The 21,330-nt window shown below is 37.5% G+C and overlaps 1 protein-coding gene across 3 annotated transcripts in view; it reads right to left on the reverse strand.

The window, feature by feature from the left end:
- DMD (dystrophin) overlaps positions 1 to 21,330 on the reverse strand; it is a 1,176,878-nt gene that overhangs the window by 775,263 nt on the left and 380,285 nt on the right. For all 3 annotated transcript variants that reach the window (XM_063343608.1, XM_063343591.1, XM_063343600.1), the window contains 3 exons: positions 16,349 to 16,468; positions 7,841 to 7,942; positions 7,629 to 7,736 (listed from right to left, as the gene is read on the reverse strand). In XM_063343608.1, coding sequence (XP_063199678.1) covers positions 7,629 to 7,736; positions 7,841 to 7,942; positions 16,349 to 16,468 — 330 coding nt within the window. The remainder of the gene's footprint in view (positions 1 to 7,628; positions 7,737 to 7,840; positions 7,943 to 16,348; positions 16,469 to 21,330) is intronic.

Raw genomic sequence — 21,330 nt, forward strand, 5'->3', positions numbered from 1 at the left:
TAGTTTGGGGGTTTTTTTCAAGCTTTTAATTATTGCTGTTTTTCTTTTTCTTAAACATCACCAAAAACTTTATGTGCTCATTGCAATATTCCAATCAGCAACATGTGCTGTAAACTAATTGTTCAGTTGCTAAGAGATTTATTCCAGTAAAAACGTTAATATCTAATTTATCCCTTCTAATAAGTAAAGAAATTTGCATTAAGTGAAGCAAGAGAAGATTTAACTGTATATTAATGGAATATTTACAATAAATATACAGACCTAGATCTTGTATGCCTTTGCAGCAGATCTCAACACATTTTACGAAAAAGAGGAACACCATCACCTTCATTTTACAGGCTGCAAAACTTAGGCACAGGACATGAAAACAACCTATCCAGTCCGTGTCATAAATGACAGTAAAATTTCACCTCAGTATTTCCACTTATGTTCTACATTCCCAGTGCATCACATCCCTCCAGCTTAGTCCATGCTCTGTGTCAGAATTCAGAGGCAATTATAGTTACAGTGAATAAATAGTAGGTGGAAAATTAAAAAAAAAAAGAAAAAAAAAAGTTGTTTTAAGGAAAGATTTTTAGAACTAGAGCAACTACCCGTTCAACATCAGAAAAAAAAATAATACGAAAAATCAGTATTAATACATGCACAAAGTAGTAAAGCCTAAACAGTTTCTCTGACCTTTAGACTAAGTAGATCCCAGAAGAGAGTTAATGAAAAAGAAGATAAATTTTCACATACAAATACTGAATTAATCTTCTGAAACAAGCCATTTGAGATTATTACACCACAAAAATTTCTTACAAAAACAAATTTTATCTGAAAAACTCATGGGTACAGTACATAAATTAATTGACAATATCAATTTTAACACACTGTTGGAACCAGGTGAATTGCTTCACTAACCAAAAATATGTTTTACCCATGCCTTTCAGTAACAGTGAAAATGTGACCCTTAAAGCTGAAGGAAAAAGACAGACAGCATCTGTACTGGGTTTACATTGCAAGATTGTGGCAGCAGGGGTGCTGCAAGGGTGGCTTCTGTGAGAAGACAGTAGGGGCTGCCCTCATATCAGACAGAACCAGTTCCAGACGGCTCCAAACCAGACCCACTGCTGCCCAAAGCTGAGGCCATGAGTGACTCCGGTGGCACCTCTGTGAAAATATCATTAAGAAAGGGTAAAAAACGCCGCACAGCAGGCGTAAGAGAAAGGAGTGAGAAAAACGTGACAGAAACAGCCTTGCAGACACTGAGGTCAGAGAAGATGGAGGGGGAGGAAGTGCTCCAGGTGCCAGAGCAGAGATTCTCCTGCAGAGAAGGAGACTCTCTGCACGGTGAAGATTATGGTGATGCAGGTTGTCCCCATGCAGGCCATGGAGGACCCCATGCCGAAGCAAGTGGATGGGCCTTAAGGAAGCTGTGACCATGTGGAGAGCCTGGGCTGGAGCAGGCTCCTGGCAGGACCTGTGAACCCGTGGAGAGGAGCCCATGCTGGAGTAGGTTTGCTGGCAGGACCTGTGGCCCTGCAGGGGACCCAGGCTGGAGCAGTCTGTTCCTGAAGGACTGCACCCTATGTAAAGAAACCACGCTGGAGCAGTTCATGAAGAACTGCACCCTGTGGGAAGGATGCATGTTGCAGCAGTTCAGGAAGGCCTGTCTCCCAGGGGTGGGACCCCACGCTGAAGCAGGGAAACAGTACGACTCTGAGCAATCCTAGAACAGGAATCCTTCTATGGAGATTTTGGTTCAGGAACAATCTCAGTCTTTCTGCTTACTCAAAACCTTTATCACTCTCTGAAAATATATGCATACTGACTACCAGTTTAACAACTATTCGTAAAGGAAATCTTATTTTTAAGCAGTAATAGTGCTTACTATCAGGAATCCTGTTTTAAATACAATTAACAGTGTATTTCCTCCCACTTGAGGAACATGAGATAAAATTACTATGGAGAAGACACTGATGTATTTCTGCATCAGCAAGCAGTAGTTAAATCCTGATTCTTTCAGAAGTCTCCTGGACTGCAAATACGCATGAAAACTACCAGCTGCTCTTTCTTATTTTACCTTCTATTTGTTACTATGTGATGTAATGATTAATGTGATGTCAGAGTCAACATTTTTTTCATGCTGTGAACAGCATCTCAACAGACTTAATTTAACTTCAGGCAATTTAGAAGTCTTAGGACCTCGTAGGAGGGTTGCAGAATTTCAAGTGAGCAGTCATAATGCTAAATGGTTTAATAAAATACCTTCAGAAATTTCCTTCAGGCTTAAGAGACGTAAATCTGGCTAAAGAACAAGACCTTAATCTTGCCAAGTTGTGCATATGAGAGAGACAGGAAAAACAGGCTGGAAGCTCTTATGCTGTATCATGACATCAAACCTAAAATTCCTAAGAGCTAACAGGATAAACTAAGACTGTAGATTCCTGCTGGATATGATCAGACAAGTGAGGGGCTCAGATACCATTTGTTAAGAATATAAACATTTTTATATTAGTAAAAGAATGTATGTTTATCACCTTAACAGACTCACCTTTACAATTCTGGAACAAGCTGGCCTAATTATAAAAGCAATTTTTTGTGACAGCTTCTCCTTTACTAGATCCAAACACATCTCTATGGCCAAAATAACAAATGCCAAAAGCCACGCATGATTTGCATGTCAGGGTCAGGACACCATGATCCCATTTTCCCCTACTTCTAAAAGCCAGTCCAAGAGTGGAAGAATATATTCCCTGATAAGAATTTTCATGTGGGTAATGCATTAATACAAATTCTCTTTGAGCCAGAGAATAAAATAGTAAATCTTTATCCACAAAACTCCTGACAATTTGACATGGTGTGAAAGTAAAAACCCATACTCTCCGGAATTTGGAGATGACTGCTACTAGGTCTAAAACCTGATAGAGGAATTCCAAAAGCAGAAAATATTTTTATGCTACAAATCAAAGAGACTAAACAGGCAGTGTTTCTCCAGCATACCATCAACATTTAAACATCTGAAGTATTGTATTGCACTATGGATCAGCTGTTTCTGAAAACATCAAAGTTATTCATGTCCAAAAAAAATTAAGTTGCTATTAATAAACCCCGCCTGTTCTGTCAAGGATGACATAATTCTTGTTGAGATTCAGGGGAATGGAAGAATCACTTTGCTCTGTTGTTCAGACATTCAGTTTCATGAAAGACCGTTAATGCTTTCATGACAGTAATGCTTAACAATTTAAGGTAGCAACCTAATTAAATTCTTAAGAGTGTGTATTTATTTCATTAACCAAATTTATGAAAATACTACTAAAGGAAAATATTTCCCTCTTAAAATCATATTTCCAAGTGATTCTGAAAGGTACCCAAACTGGTCTTACCCATAATACTTTCAAACCATGAACAGATTGCTATTCACAATTTGCAATAAACATTTCAACTCCCAGTTCCTATTTCCTCCAGCAACTCACTGAAATCCACAAGTATTAATTTATTGAATAAATCTGATTTTCTTGCCATAAATTTTTCTTTATAAAGGTACTGTAAAGCATCCTGAGTTGCCTCTAATTCATTATGCATTAATAAAAGTCTGGCTTGAAGTCAACTTCAAGACTGCTTGCATGTTAGCTTACAAGAATTTCCAAGAAGCATGAGACAACTGACTACATGAAGTGTTCCTTTCCTTGACAAAGAAATTGACTTAATTTTAAGTAATCTTTAATCAAAATCCAAGTCTGCACTTCTAAATATATGCCTTTATTAGTCCCTAAAGAGTTACGGAAGGAAAAAGGAAAAAAAAATAATCACACTTTCTTAAGATTATGCTGACAAGCATACTTTGGAGTCTTGACTTTTGGGAAAGAAAAATCAACAAATATTAACTTCCTAGTCATTCTATGAATCATCAGGGATATTTACCACTAATTCTGGACCAGCTGCAAGGTAGTTATGAATTAAACGATCAAGCTACAAGGATTTTATTTTTTTTTTAAAGAAAAAACCCTATACGTTTCTATACGTGAGGATAAAATACGGTAAATTTAAAAACACCACATTTACTTAAGCTTCAGAAACACCATGGTATTTTTATTGAACAAACCCCCAGATGTTTCTACTTTTAATGCAGAAGGACAAGTAGGACATCAATCCTAAAATAATTTTTAAAAATCTAAGGTTGAGCCTACTGTATAACCAAATAGTTAATAATGACTTGAGAATCCTTCATGCCTGAAAATTCTAGTACATAAACTATAAAACCAAGTCTTGATACAATGCCTAGGACACTTTTTCACACCTATTTGACTAAACAAGTAATAATAGTTCTGTTTAAACTGAAGGTTACCAATGAAGTTCCTATTTACAGCAATAATAATTTACCTATTTTAACAAAAGCATGGACACAAATGTTTCCATTTCTCTAAATGCATAGTCATTGTTATGTACAAAAATAGCACATACCATACTATTTTCTTTACAAAGGTCCTAATGCTATAAACCCATTTGCAAGTGTAGGCTGTGACAAGTTTTCTGTCTCTATAGGCGCAGCATCTTTCTAGGCCAGTCAAACCTATATTCCCTCCATAAAAACGATGCATAGTAGAGTACTTTCTGAAGAGTGAGGTAGAGGACATGTTGAAAAGGGTGCATTTTATGTATGTAATTAGATTCCCTGAAATACAGTTGAAATATAGTTGCAAAGTAATACTAATGTCAGCATTTCACAAGTTTAGAGTTTTTAGCTTTTTCAAATTCAAGGAATGTATAACAGGTTTTGCTGTATGATAAGTATTTGCTCATATGCATCTGTCTTTGTACATATACATATATATTCAGTCTCACACATAGAGCTACAAGAAGGAGTAGAAAGGTTAAGGAGCATCAGGGAGTCTGAGAAAGAGATAGACTCAGGGAACCATATTCTACCTTCCCTGAGACAAAAACAGGAACAACCACCAGGAAAAACCCAAGATCAAGGGGATCCTGCATCCTCCCCACAACAGGCTGAAGGCGGTACCCTAAAGGAAAGGAGTGAATGGAGGTAGGTCCTCGCTTCATGCAGCAGGTGAACTCCCTCCTCGCCCCCCTCTCCTTTGCAGGTGCCTCTGTACGATGGGTATGAGGCTCTGGATATGGAAAGCTGCAGTGATCATGCACTGGTGGAGTTCACAGCCCTGAGGGATATGGGTCAGGCAAAGAGTAAGGTTAGGACCTTGAATTTTAGGAAAGAAAAATTCCAGCTGTTTAGGGAGTAACTCAGTAGGACCCCCGGGAAACCACCCTCAGGGACAAGGGAGCAGAACAGAGCGGACAGATCTTTAAGGACGCTTAAGACCACAAGAGGTCTTGATCCCCAGGTGTAAGAAATTAGAAAAGGAAGGCAAGAAACCAGCATGGCTGAGTCAAGACCTGCTGGTCAAACTAAAGGGCAAGTAAGAGATGCACAGGCAGTGTAAGGAGGGACAGGTATCCTGGGAAGAGTATAGGGACACTCCCCGGTTTAGTAAGGATGGAGTGAGGAAGGCCAAGGTGCAGCTGGAGCTGAACTGGCAAGGGATGCAAAAAATAAGAAGGACTTCTGTAGATATGTCAATCGGAAAAGGAAGGTCAAAGAGTGTACCCCCCCCAACCAAGACTGGCAAACTGGTAACAACAGACAAGGAGAAGGCTGAGGTACCCAGCAACTTTTTTGCCTCAGTCTTCACTGGCAACCTCTCTTCCCACACCTCTTGAATGGATTGACCACAAGGCAGCAACTGGGGGAGCAAAGTCCCTCCCACTGTAAGAGAAGATCAGGCTTGTGACCACCCGAGGAACCGAACATCTATGGGACCTGACGAGATGCACCCCAGAGTCCTGAGGGAATTGGCTGATGTAGTTACCAAGCCACACTCCATGATACTTGAAAAGTCATGTCAGTCAGGTGAAGTCCCCAGTGACTGGAAAAAGGGAAACATTGCACCCATTTTTAGACAGGGTAGAAAGGAGGACCCTGGGAACTATCAACCTGTCAGCCACACCTCTGTGCCTGGGAAGATCATAGAACAGATCCATCTAAAAGCTATGCTAAGGCACATGAAGGACAGGAAGTGATTCGAGACAGCCAGCATGGCTTCACCAAGGGCAAGTCCTGCCTGACCAACCTCGTGGCCTTCTGTGATGGAGTCACTACATCAGTGGACAAGGGAAGAGCTACTGATATCACCTTTCTGGACTTCTGTGAAGCATTTGACACAGTTCCACACAACATTCTTTTCTCTAAATTGGAGAGGTATGGATTTGATAGGTGGACTGTTCAGTGGATGAGGAATTGGTTGGATGGTCACATCCAAAGGATAGCGGTCAATGGCTCTACATCCAGATGGAGACTGGAGACAAGAGGTGTCCCTCAGGGGTCCGTACAGGGACCAGTACTGTTTAATATCTTCATCAATGATATAGACAGTGGGATCAAGTGCATCGTCAGGAATTTTGCAGACAACACAAAGCTGAGCAGTGCAGCTGACACACTGGAGGGACAGGATGCCATCCAGAGAGAGGGACCTGGATGGGCTCGACAAATGGGCCTGTGTGAACCTCGTGAAGTTCAACAAGGCCAAGTGCAGGGTCCTGCACCTGGGTTGGGGCAATACAGGCTGGGGGATGAAAGGATTGTGAGCAGCCTTGCCAAGAAGGACTTGGGGGTACTGGTGGATGCAAAGCTGGACATCAGCTGGCACTGTGTGCTCACAGCCCAGAAAACCAACTGTATCCTGGGTTACATCAAAAGAAGCGTGTCCAGCAGGTTGAGGGAGCCGATTTTGCCCCTAATACTCCATTCTGGTGAGACCTCACCTGGAGTACTGTGTCCAGTTCTGGAGTCTTCAGCACAGGAAAGGCATGGACCTGTTGGAGTGGGTCCAGAGGAGGGCCACAAAGATGATCAGAGGGCCGCAACCCCTCTCCTATGAGGACAGGCTGAGAGAGTTGAGGCTGTTCTGCCTAGAGAAGGGAAAGCTGTGAGGAGACCTTATTGCAGCCTTTCAGTACTTTCCTGGGGCCTACAGGAAAGATGGAGACAAACTTTTTATCAAGGCCAGTTTCAATAGAACAAGAGTTTTAAACTAAAATAGGGTAGATTTAGACTAGATATAAGGAAGAAATGTTTTATGCTGAAGGTGGTGAAGCACTGGAACAGGTTGCCCAGAGAGGTGGTAGATGCCCCATCCCTGGAAACATTCAAGGTCAGGTTGGACAGGGCTCTGAGCAACCTGGTCTAGTTGAAGATGTCCCTGCTCATTGCAGGGGAGCTGGACTGGATGACCTTTGAAAGTCCTTTCCAATCCAAACTATTATGATTCTAATATATACATCAATAGTATCAACAAAGAAACTTCAGTATAAAAGCATACATATTTTTGGGACACCCAAATGCTATTTCAGTTCAGAAACTTTTGACTGAAGAGACAATCTGTACTTATTGGTTCCTTTATCAGCAAGGCCATGGACCAACCTATTCCATCCCTGCGACACAACATCCATTCCCAAAGTGTGAAACAGCTGTTCTGTTAAACCATATTGTCTGAGAGTAGGATAAAGCCACCTGCACTCAGACTCATGAATAAGAGAATTGAACATAAAATAGGGGAATGAAAAATACATACAGCTAATTGTTGTAGATTAGTCAGCATTTCATTTTGATCTTTAAAGCCAGTTGTATGAATTTTGCTCACAGCATCCTCTTTCTCAGTAAGCCATGCATCAAAAAGGCACTGAAAGAAAATTGGAGAGAAGAGAACAGAGAGGCTTCAGTCAGGCCTTTTCTAGTGCAATTTTTTGAAGAACATTCCTATTTATAACTGCTAAAACTACTTACCTGCTCTTCTGCAAAGTGCTGCCATTTACGAAGAATATCTTGCAGAAGGATCCATCGGTCTTCTGTCCACCTGCAGATGACTGCCCACCGGTTTCCAAAGTGCTAGAAAGAAACACAACAGAGGTTTGCATCTGTTTACTTTTTTTTTTTTAAACAAGGCAATCCGATTTTCCTGTGGCATTACAAATTTTTGTGAAAACCCTTTCATAATTCACTTTTTACAGTCCTAAGCCCTTCAAATATATTGCATGTCACACTGAAATGGATCTTATCACCATTTGAAATAAAACCAAAGTGGAGAGAACAGGAAAAGCAATACAGCCAAAAAGTGAGAATTTTAATACTAATTTAGACACATTTTTCTATTAACTCTCTGGCACTACGCTCTCAAAAAAACCTCAGTTTCAAAACCTTACAATGCCCAAACCATAACTACTTGAAATGTAATTATGGTGGTCCAAAGATGTGATCAAAGCAAAAAAGCATCTGGTTCTTAAGTTGTACCATCAGTGCAGTTGATCTAAGTTTTTACCTATTTTAAAATATTGCAGTGGGAAATGCCCCCCACACCTTATAAGCTAACACACCAGAACAAATCCCACTAAGGTTTCACAGATATTTGCAGCATACGCTACTATATGCTTTTTAAAAGTACACAAAACACAGCCTTGTTTTTTTTCCCTTATTTTAATTGAAATCAAGCGTTATCACTTTAATTTCCTACTACCCTTTATTGAAAAATGCTTAAGACAGAGGATGAGTCTTAATACTGCTGTGATGGTGCAATATACTATAAAACCTTTATTGCAACAATTTGCAATGATTTAATTACTATCTCTAATCAACTAGCACGATGCTAATTTTAAAACATGCCAATTCTTAAACAGCTCAAACACGTTACACAGTAATACAGAGAAGTATTTCTTTTCAGTCACTTACTGCATGAATATGAAGTAGGTTTTGAGGAAGTTGGTTTGTTTGCTTTTTTTTAGGCTTCATAATAGGATCATGGTTTTGGTATGCATTTGGAATTATGTAAGGGGTATTTGGCGTCTTGTCTAATTAGATCTAGACAAAAACCAAGCAATTTTGCAAATCTAAGAATGGGATTTCTTTTCACGTGTGTTAGTGTTTCCTTGCCATAAAACATAATGTGATCAAAGATCACAATTCAAGCAAACACAAAAAAGTTCAGGTTTTGAACGTATTTCAGATGGCTAATTTCAATATTAACAGAAACAAATACCTAATGGTGAAACATCTGTGCCCTCAACTTTTCAGGAAACAGAGTACAACATATTTTACCCATTCATCATTAAATAAAATTGCATTACAATGAACAAAATTATTCTTAGCCAGCTATTTTAAATTTTCTTCTTTTTTTCCAATTACTTTTTTCCTTTTATAAAAAATTCATGATTTCGTAAATAGTATTTATTAAATACTACGTATACCGCAATGTGCACTCAATAATGCCTTTTCCGCAAAATTTATATTTTGACTCATTTCATTGATTTCAAAAACTACAAAACTTAATATAAAAAGTGATGAATTATATTTAGCTTCATTTGACCTGAATCTGATTACATTTCCAGTTTAGCTCAAGACAGTCTCAACCTCTCCATCCTCCAACCCCAGAAGACAACCTAGCAGATCTGCAATATCTAGCAGTCGTTCAGCTTTTTTATGTTTAATTGGAACATTTTTTTTTTACCTTGACTGCTTTGCTTGCTAATTACTAGTACAAAAGTCATAAGCATATCATTCCTCATAGCTCAAATGCTTGAAATCTGAACCCTGATCCAAGACTCTGTCTTTCCTAGTAATTCCCGTAATTGAGGATGATTATTATTAACTTCTCAAAAACACTGTATATGATTCAATGAAGTGGCTTCTTGCTATTCTTTAACAAAGTCCAAGTTAAGTACTTCATTCTCCCTATATGTCCTTTTTTACCAGTATCACAGGAGAAAAATCTCTTAATTTCTAAAATACATACAAATGGTGAGGTGAATCACATTTGATTGGTTTCATGCCTGATTTACAATGAAGTTTATGGACACTCATTACGTAATGCATTTTAAAAGCACAATTACAGTTTTTACTGAAGGATTCATAAACTATCCCAAAATGAAGCAGCAATGGTTTTGGCACCTCTGATTTAGATTAACGTTTTTTTAAAAATCTTTTCATGACCAGACATCTTGCCATTGGTAATGCAGGTGTAGACCAGAATAAATTACACTGCACAAATTTAGCCAATAGTTTGCAGCTGTCTGAAATTTTGAATTCTCATACAAGAAAAAAGACAAGGTTTTTGACAAGAAAAACCTCTAAAAAAGAATGAATGGACTTTCATAGGCTTTACATTTTTCTGAAGAAAGTTAAATTTGTAAAGTGTACACAGTTCCATGTGAATACATACCATACATAACCACCCATAAATCAAGTAATCGCACATATTGAATGTCCTGGTCATTGATATAGAACCATCGTTTTCCTTCATGTCTACGACAGCAATAGCAACAGGCACACACACATAGGGGTGTCACGTATGTTCTCAGTTATTTAATTTCTCCGTATGTGTCAGCATATTGTATTTGATTGCTGTCCTGGTTTGAGGTAAAATAGGACCAACTTCCTGTTTGTTAATTTTACTTCTTAGCTAAGCCTTTTCTAACTCTCTGAAATTAACAGCATATTGTGCCAAAACCTGTTCATTCTCAGAGTGATAAGTCCTGATGTTTATACTTTATGCCAAGGAATGGTATGCAGAGAGGCTCTTGCTTATACTTATTGCTGCAACAACCAAGGTCTGCTAATTTCGTTATTTGCCCCGTTGGAGGGTCGGAAATGGAAAAGCGTAGAGGGGTTGCACCGACAGCGAGGACAGGACAGGACAGGTGACCCAAAACTGACCAACAGGGTATTCCACCCAATCCGCATCATGCTCAGTATAAAGGCTGAGGGATCAAAGGGTCAGGTCTCTTTCTTTAATGGCCGACATCCGAGGAAGACCCTGACAGTTCATCTGCCTTTGATCCCAATCTGTGGGTTCCTGACTCCAGATCTGGAATCCAGTTCCTACCTGTCGGAGAGTCCAGTCTGAGACTTTCCCAGTGCCTGCCGGTGATATCATCATGGGAGCTTGATACAGTTTTGTATATATTGTATCTGTTTCATTATCTCCTTTGTATTTTATTATTAATATTTCATTAAAGTAGTTTACTTCCTTCTAAACTCATAAATCTCATTATTCCTCCTCTCCTTGGAGTGAAAGGTGAGGGGAGAGCATGTGTCATCTTGTCACTGGCCTAAACCATGACAATTGCTTAAATTTAAGTTACGCTAATCGCAGACTAAGCCTCAAACTAATTACTTATCTTTATGTCTATGCTACTTTTTATATCAGACTTCTATTATATTGCATTCTTTTAATGTTTTATAAATAAAGCAGTAAATCTTTTGATAGTTTTCTACAAAAACCCTTATATCTGAGTAATTTTTTAGTATCTCATGTTCAAGCAGCTCACTTTTAACAGTCCTCCCAAAGAAATAGTTTGCTCTCAACATCAGCAGTAACACCTTCATTAACTTGCCTTTATCACTGTGATATACCTTGAAAAATACTTTTTGTTTGTTCATCTAGAAAATACCAAAAACTCAAGAGTACAAGATCAAATATCTGGCTTGGCATTTACTCTAAAAAATGTAGTGATTTGTATACTACAAAAGTTTTTCTACATCAATACTAAATACAATTTTCAGCGTATGATTCCAAAGAGCTGCAAAACCTACTTTTTTTTTGTCTCAGTAGTTTGACAAGACATGTTATTTTAATAAAATAAGTAAATGACTAACTAACTGCACTGATAAAAGGCTTGATACTGTGACCTGCCTAAAACCTGTTATTTCTCATCAGAGATCATAACAACCATGACACCAAGATATACTGTTTGGTTGAACAGGTTTAAGACACAAAGTTTCAAGACAGAAATACCATGTCAGGACTGTCTACTTATAAAGTAGACATTGACTACTAAATGACAACTTTATTTGACTCATTTGACATCTTTGCTTCCTTATTCACACCAAACAGTAGTTGCTGCTGTAAATAGTCTGTGTGATGCCCAGAAACTTGGACGGTACAAAGGGTTTTGTTCCCAACACCTGAGAAAACAGGTCTCCAGAGAAGCTGACTGAATCCACAGTAAAAAGTAAAAAGCCTTCCTGCTCCCCTGAAATGCCCTAGCTGGAATTTTCAGAGAAATCTACATGCAAAAGGAACTTTTTTTTTTTGTATTGAGAGGACTCAGAAAGAATATTCTTTATGACTACAAAAAGCAGAAGATAAAATATTCCTAGTTTGCAAAAAGGTCAAAGTAAGGAAACATGAGAACAGGAGAAAATGAGTAAAACCGACACAACCCCTGGGAACACTGCAGTGAATGTATAAAAAGTGAAATAATATGCTTCAAGTCTGCAACTAATAGAAGAGGTTTTTTGAAAGATGCTTTTTTACTGAAGTACGGCTATCCACTCCTTAAAAGTGACACCAAATAGTGGAAATACGGCTTTGTCTATATACAAAATTAATTAAAAAAAAAAATAATGTCTAGCACATTCACAGAATTTCTCCCATGTAGCAATAAGCAGTGTGTGTAGTTCTTTAACATTCCTCACTTATTTTGACGTATTTTTACAAGAACTACCCATACATCATCTTCAATCAAAGGACAGTACCCTGAATAATATGAATACATAATAGACAGTGTAAATTACACTCTCAGCTCCTTTCTCTCAGCAGGGGAAAAGGCCATCAAGAAGCATTTGATACATTTAATGCATATCTCTTTCCAGCACAGACCCCGACCCCTGAAGCCTGGGGAGGGCTCTAATTTGAGCTGTCTCACAAGAGTCCTTAAGGGACCTGTTGTCTGCTGGGTATAATTAGAGAAAAACTCCCTGCCTTCATGGCTTCTGTATGTTATCCAGCCATTTCTCTGGGCCAAACATAATTGCCCACATTCTCCTGAGAAACGAGTCAGACTACTGCAACAGATTTGCTAGTACAATCCTCCGATTTTGCAGCACTAAATACAGATTGGAGCCTTACTCACCCGCTGCCTTTTTGGTAAGACTCTGGATTGAGCTTAATTGGGTCTAGAAGTTACAAGTCTAAAGAGTCCGTTCTCAGCAGCAGCATAAATAGATAGAGGGTCAGAACATGTCACACACTGTTGTGTCAAGTAACCAATGTTATATAAAAGTAGTTTTAATATTCACGCTCACCTAGGCTAACTGTAATCACTCAGACTACCCCTTAGGCCAACAGCTATTTGGAAGAGAAGCACAGTAATTGCGTTTAATTTTATTTTTCCAAGCAATGTTAACTTTTCTATGGGTAATTGTTTCAGGGGACACTTTAAGTTTCTATGCCACTAGCTGTCTCTTAAAAAGATTTTTTTTTTTCATATGTAATAAATCTTAAGAGCTTCTACAATATTCATTTGAAGCCAGTATGGATTCTTGTCATCCTGCTAAGAGTTTAAAAATCTGTAAATGATCTTTTTATGGCTTTTAACATTTTTTTTATACAGATGCATGCATAAATATATGCATTATATACATATATGTTTACATTGATGAAAATATTTCAGGGATCACCATCCCAATCCTTTTAAAAATGAAAGGCATAACTGAATTGCAGCTGCTTGGAAAATGCAGCCTTGACTATTACACAGCAATAACTGTTCACTTTCTTGAAATCTGATCCTGACCAGTATCTCGCTCAGGCAGCCTTATTAAGATCTTTTGTCTGACAGTGCATGCTCTTGTTTCATTCTACTTTTAAAAGTCAGACTGGCACATACATAATCAAGCTTTGAACTTTGCTCCATTGTGCTCCATTGAGTACTGTCATATGCTCTAATGGTTGTGGCCTGCCAACATATCATAACTCCCGTGCATATATTCACTTTGCAACTGACATGAAAAAAATAAAATAAAATAAAAATCCAAGCAATCTTTCTGTACACTTAAAAAAGGAGAGGTAACATTTTGCTAGGATAGTCGGTGGACTGCGGTAACTTAACTCATGAAACTTTGCACGCCTCCCAAACACACTAAACCCCATAGCTTTATGTCTGTATTTTGTTCTTATTAACACCGGTAATACTGCTACATATTCTGTGACTTCCAGAGCAATGGGATTATTGATTTTTTCTTTCAGATTCTTCTCTACGACAGTGTGGTTCAAGGAGGGAACCGAACAGCAGCTGGACCGCTCCACGCCACCCCGCGCTCTGCTCAGAGCGTGCCTGTGCTGCAGGGTACGGTGCCTCAGGAACTGCCTTACTGCCATCTTTCAAGGAATATACTTTCTCTATGACCGTATTAATTGGGCACTCTTCATTCCAATAACAGGCACATTCTCCACTAGTACAGTTATAAATGGTGTACTTCCATTGTGTTCCATTTATACTCGGATTACAGTAGTGTCTGAGTTCTATTTCAGGTTGGATTCCAATATGGGTCAGCCACAGAAGTTGCATGGGATACAAATGGTACCTTTGCAACCAGTGTAGTAATAGGGGGATGCAGCTGTATCACCCGATATGCTTTTAAGTGTTCAGGTATCTTTCCTCTTATGTTCAAGATATTTTCCTAGTTTAGTTTAGCTTTTAGAATCATGTGCTTGCAAGGATCTGCTTTATTCCACTGAACAGAATACAAGGAGCTGTCAGGAAATTCTGGAAGGTTAACACTGTTTTGAGCAGGTACATACAGTTCTGACACTTCAGATTAATTTAAAAGGAAGTAATAATTGACAGATTGGTAGAGGCTGATTGTTACCTTGGCTGGATTGCACTCCCTGAGTGATGAAGAAGTTGCGATGAAGAAAACTGAGACTTATTTTTGAAGAGGCAGTGCTCAGCATCTTAGCCAAACGTGTACTACATACTCTAAATTCCAGACTATTTACTGATGTACTCGTATTGGTACCCAAATTAGTTAGATTCCAGATAGCACACAGATATCTGTGCTACAGTGATACCTTCCAGCTGAACATATTGATAGCTTCTCTAGAGAAACCTTGGGCTTTAATGATTCAAAAAACCAAAAGCTTTCTATTTTCTTGGGCAATGAAGCAAAATGAAAGGAAAGTACTTTCTTCTTTCTGAAAGAAAAAAGTAGAAGGAATCTTGGTTGTAGTACTGCCGTACCTCTTGAGCAGTGACCCTGGAGGTCTTACCATCAACACAGAAGAATCCTTCTTCTTGATTTTAATCAATGTATCTCAACACTAATTATCCATTTAAGTTCATTCAGAAGTTACAAAAGCATTGCAATATAAATAACACAGTAAGAGCAACTTTTTAAAGATATGAGTGAAATACTAAACTTTCTTATAATAAAAGCTAATTTTTGACAAATTTTTAGAACATCTTGGCTGCTAGATTTTTCACAAACGTATCTCCAATGTATCAGTCTTTTAAGGATACTCAAGTAATTGTATTTAGAAAATAGAAGATATGGAGGTTTTTGTCTGTTGATTGTTTAGGTTTTGGGTCAAAATTCAATTTAGAACAGGTTTGGATTGCAAGGATGTTGCTGCTAACTTCTCCTAATTCTAGTACTCTAGGAAGCCTTGTCATAAAAATCCCAAATGATAAACCACTGTAAATAACACGTATACTGAAGAGAATATACACTGAAACAGAGAAATGAAACTAAGGACAGACTGTGATGATTCCCTTCATTTCCTAGGAAATATGTCCACAAGAAACTAACAGGAAAGAAATGATGACTTTACCCAAAAAAGTATTTTAGAAAAAACAGCATGTTCTTAATATTTCTTGATAACCATTATTTCTCTGGAAAAGTATGTTCCTGTACACATTCACTATTTGTTTTTTCCTTATTTTTAAGAAGTCCGATTTCAATTTTCTGGGACCAGCATTGCCATTGAAAGACACACATATTGTGCATTATTTAAAATGAATGTGCCTTTAAGCATTGCCAGTGGATAATGACACTTTATGTTACTGTAACACCAAAATATACCACATGTACCAGAAGTTTATCATCAGAAGAAAAACCATCCGTTCTCAATAACTCACACTCTGATGAATTGTGTAGATTCTTGAATGCAAGACCCTTCTCCTTAACTACAACAGAGAATCATGTTACTTCTGCCAGGAGTAATGAAATACAGTTAAGAAATGAAAGACAAACACTTGTCCTTGGATAGATAAAACAGGTTGATACTGAAGGAATCACAAATCAAAAAGAAAGCTGCTCTCAGATATTTGTTTTTCTCCAAAATACATGCATTTATCCATCTATGCAAAAGTCATGTCCTACAGAAATATTTAAGATCATCCTCAGAAATATCTCCAGAGATACATCCAATGTAGTCCTTCTTGAACCTTGTTAACCTTAACCTTATTAACACTTAGTGCCACCAACAGCTTCTTCTCTGATAGACAGAAGATTAGTTGTTACCCGAAGCTGCTCTTCCAGTGCAGCAGTAGCTCTGTCTCCACTGTTTTCATCCACCACCACTACCATATGGGTTAGAGAATTCACCTTGACTTGTTCCTGTTCCAAATCTTCTTGAAATGCCTATAATTAAAGTATATGTGTTAGAAAATGCATTCCAAAGTACGAAAATGCTGTTTGTTTGGAGCCCCATAACTAACCAACTATGAGAACTCTATACTCTAATTGCTGTCAATACTAACTAATTTAAACTTATTTTGTTACCTTAGCATATATATATAGTAACAAGTGTATTGGGCAGACTTCCATTCCTTTCACAAAAATATCTTACTCACAAGTCCTAACTCTTGATACAATATTTCAGACTGAAAATTTGGCTTGAGAAAGCATTTGTTGAGTTGATGTAGTTAACTTAGAGATAATCAGTTTAGCATGTATAAATATCAATAGCCTGCAAATTTTAAATAGGCACTGGATTAGATTTTGTACTTCATATTTGCAAAATTAAAATATTTTAATATGTTAAAGTTATAAAAATACTAAAAATGAAATAGTTCTTCAGTAAACAATCGCATACTATCTTCAGCTTGGCACTCCTACAACATTACTAACATAGGATGAAATCGCTCAGGAGATGATTTAAGATTAGGAAACACACGCAGCACCCTTGTTTCACTTATTGCAGAAACCAGGAAACAAAGTGAGAGAGGCACTTTATGATTTCTGAATGTCTGAGGAAAAGCTTTATTGTTCTTTTAGCTTTGGTACCTAGTTCCAGCTGCAAGCTGCAATAAAACTGAGGACAATCTTTTGTGGAGAAATCGCAAACTGCTAAAAATGAACAAATTTCTCTCACAAAATCTGCACAAATTGATATTTGAATAATTCCTAACCTTGACAAATTTCTACAGCTCTTCACATCTCTCTGACCCTCCCACAATTTCCCAGGCTGCACGTAATAAATCTAATCAAATAAATCTAATCAAATCCCTCCTCACAGCACACAGAGAAGTGCAATAGGAAGTCTAGACATATGCACTCTTCAGATGATGGTCTACAGCATATTCACTGTACACTTAACTTACATCACAAAAAAAAAAAAAGAAAGAAAAATCTGAGGTACTGTAAAGTACTGTAACACCTTAGTAACACCCCCTTGGTGCCTTTCAGTGCCTCCTCTTACTTTTTTTTCTTTTTTTCTTCTCACTTAAAACCAAAACCAACCCAGCTCCTGCCAGACACCAGGGAACTGAGCCGCCAGACCTATTTGCGCCTTCCTTTGCTGAGATGCAGCAAGAGGACAGGTGACAAAGATGGAAAGAGAAGGAGCTAAAGAAGTGTTGGTACTGAAACTTCAAGCCACAGAGAAGGCAGTAGTCAGTTTCTTTTCATAGTTTTTGTTACCTCTCTCCAGCTTTATATAAGTGTATTAACAACCAAATGTACATTTTTAACTCCCAATAGTTAACTACTGTTTTACATTACTGGGTTCTGTGTTGTGTTTCTTAAATAAAACTTGAAAGAACCCTCATCCCACTCACTTTTTTTGAAAAAAAAAAAAACCACGATATCCAGGACTACATCCTGCCTGACACACTTTTTAGGGATCTATAAATATCTCCAACAGAATAATGTGGAAAACCAAAGTTCTGGATTGTGTCCTTAATACTTCAGCAGAGTGTTTTTTGGTGATTAGTACATATACAGTATGATAGTCACAGTCTGAAAAATAACATGGCTAAGCACATATGCCTTGTCACAACTGAAACCTTGACTGTATTACAAACTATATTGAATTTCACCAGATCAATTTTTCAGCTGCTTTTTCAAGTAGAGTAATTCACTAGGTATAAAGAACAAGCCCTTACTGAAGATTAGGTCATGCATTTTAAAACTGTTTGGTAAAACATCTTACTTTTATTCAAAAATTAAAAAATAAAATATAACGTGGCTATAGGCAATAGGAAAGGAATTCACAGACTACTTTGTTTTTAAGACATAAATTCCTTACACTAACACATTTCAGAGTTTTAATTCCTTCATGGGCATAGCCTTTGAGCCAATATATTCATAACAATCCTGCTTTTTCTGACTTTCAGGCCTGTGATTACCATTTGCTTCAGAGAGCTAGACTATTAAGCAATTCTCAAGGACGGTGAAGTATGCTAAATTGTGAGAGCCATCCCTGGAATTCAGACTTCTCAACATTTTATGACCCAGCACTTGATCAAGGAAGAGGAGGCAGAGCACTCATGGATCAGACCGTATAACACAGCTTGCTTCCCCCAGGTTCAATCCCCTCTTTCAGCCATACGACAATAAACACATCGCCCTGTAAGCTGACAGCCAGGGAGGAGGTGACTTTCATTTCCCGATTAGAGCGTATCTGAGAGATGGCGTGCCAGAACAAAACCAGAGTTAGCAATGCTCTGCAAGTGCAGGAGCGGAGGGCACTTTGGAAGTGGGAGTCTCGCACAGGGCGTGAAAGGCTTGAGAAGGTAGGGAACTGATGAAACCAGAAAGTTGAGTCATTTTCTAATCCCCAGATAGATTCATTTGCCCTGAGCTAAAGGGCTGTTCTTTATAATCCTAGTGTCTATTTTTACCATGAAATTCATTCTCGATAGTTGTTTGTATACACGAGATTGTTGAAACAGGAATTTACTGATGGCAGTCTCAAGACTAGAGTTTCTAACAAGTTCTCCTGAGCTTGTAAAGATAGTAAATTTTCAGGGACTCAAAACGTAAGATGGATATAGATGTTGATGCGTGGGGATAGCAACAACAGAAACTCATAGAACTCCACAGTTTCTTTAATTTCTATCTGTCAGATAACAATTTACATGACTCTGACATAATGTACTTCAAAGTGAATAAAAATGCCTACTTAGGGTATTCAAGTACCCAAAGAGAAATCCACCCTTGATATCTGAACAGTAAGGAAATGTCTTATTTTACCTTTACAATTAATTTCAAGTACTGAAAAATCCTAACACTAAAAATTTTCCATCGTTTCTGACATTTTCATAAAAAAATAAAAGGCTCAGCCTTCCAGAATAAGTACAAATACCTACTCAGCTTAGACGACTTCAGAAAGTTAATGAAACTATAAAATCTACTAACTATATAACTATAATTTGTATAATAATAATAACAATAATAATGTGGAATAATAAGTTCAATTAAAAGCACATTTTTGCTTAATTATAAGATTTCCAATATATTATTCTGCTCAGACAGCTCAGTAGTCCTCAGGTTTTTATTGAAAAGCAGCTTTCTCCCTTTATAAAATTATAAAGAAGGGATACTTGCAACAGCAGAGAAAACACATAAAATACTTATGCAAAGACCAATAGGTCTTTGGTGAAATGTCTGACTATTATTCCAAAATAAATTGACTGTGCCAGATTTCTTACCAGAACTGTGCACCTTGCTAACGATATAAAATCTTCTAGAGTTCACCTCTATTTCAGTCCACTCAGAAAATTTTCTGTACTATCAAGATATTAACCTCATACATGACTGAACTAAGTAGCACTCTGGAAAGAATGTTGTGTGCTTTCTCTGGTCTCAGTGATGGGTGCCATTCCCAATATAAATTACTGAATTATTTTTTTGTTTTGCCATAGGCCCAGCAGGGAAACCAAGTTGTTAGTCACATGAACTCAAGATCAATATTTTCAGACATCATTGAGAAAAATGTAGAATAAAAGAAATAAGATGTATGGAAGTTATAAGTCAAAGGGGGATAAATAACATTAAACAAATAGAGTGAAAAGTAGTTCCTAACGAACAGATAAAGAGAGAAAGTCAAAATGATAAAGGGGAAGAGGAGAGGGAGACAGGAGGACCACAAACCAAAACCATCATCTTTGCTGAAGTCTGTTTAATTTGAAATGATCTTTGCCTTTTATATCTTCTAATTTCTGGTCCCTCCCGTCAATTTCTACAACATCGTTTCTGAGATGTCCAGAGTCATGTGAAACTAATAAAAATCATGGGGAGGTGTTGGTTTTTGCTTTTTTGTTTGCTTATTTAATAATGAAGGATTAACTGTGCTATTAGAATTCCATTGTTTTAACCCTTGTTATATAAGGTAGCTTTGCTGCATACGATATATAATAAAATCATCTGAAACTCACACAATACATGAAAGCAAGGAAAACATACAGTTCTTTGACTTACTCATAAGACAAAATATACAGGAATAGAATTTTAATTGAAGTTAAAATCAAAATATTTTCTTTCCACCTTATTAACTAAATCTTCTCTTGTACAGAAAATACATCTGAAAAGTAATACAGATAAATAAATACTGATGACTAACTCATGACACCAAAAATAAGAACTAGTATGTGGGAGACACGTATTTCTGCATGTCTTCACTCAGAATATTCAAATACAAGCTAAATGCCCATTTTTCTCAGTATTAGAAAGAAAGAGCATAAAGAGATTGCATAAATAAAAGGATTACATTTTATGTTAGTATTCAAATAAAAAATGCACAGAAATGGGAACAAAGTTATTCAAGTCATAGCAATCGTGTATTCAAAATCTTTCAGGTTTCTTCCTCTAATTACCATTTCATAATTACCTGCTGCCTTTTTTAAAAAAGAAAATTTAATGTCAGAATATATGCTTAGCTAGCAAACCCACACACTGAAAAGCATTGTGTCCTCACAGGGCAAGCAGAAATAGCACAAATAGCAGCAGTAGGCGTAGAATTTGTATTCTTCTTCATTAGCATTCCTTAATCAAAATGCAGAAAAATCACCTTTAACACAGGAGTGGGTTATGCAGTCTTTTGCAGCTTTTGACCTCTTTTTTAAAAAAACAAACAAACAAACAAAAAACAACTGTAAAAGCTGGTTTCAGTTTGAATTGTTTTTTTCAGGATGATCTGCCCTCTAGAAGCTGGACTAGCACTGACACAGGCCATCAAGCATCAAATGTTAAAACCTCTCAAGATACTATGAAACTGAACT

This window comes from Chroicocephalus ridibundus, chromosome 1, assembly GCF_963924245.1.
Source record: "Chroicocephalus ridibundus chromosome 1, bChrRid1.1, whole genome shotgun sequence".
Lineage (NCBI taxonomy): Eukaryota > Metazoa > Chordata > Aves > Charadriiformes > Laridae > Chroicocephalus > Chroicocephalus ridibundus.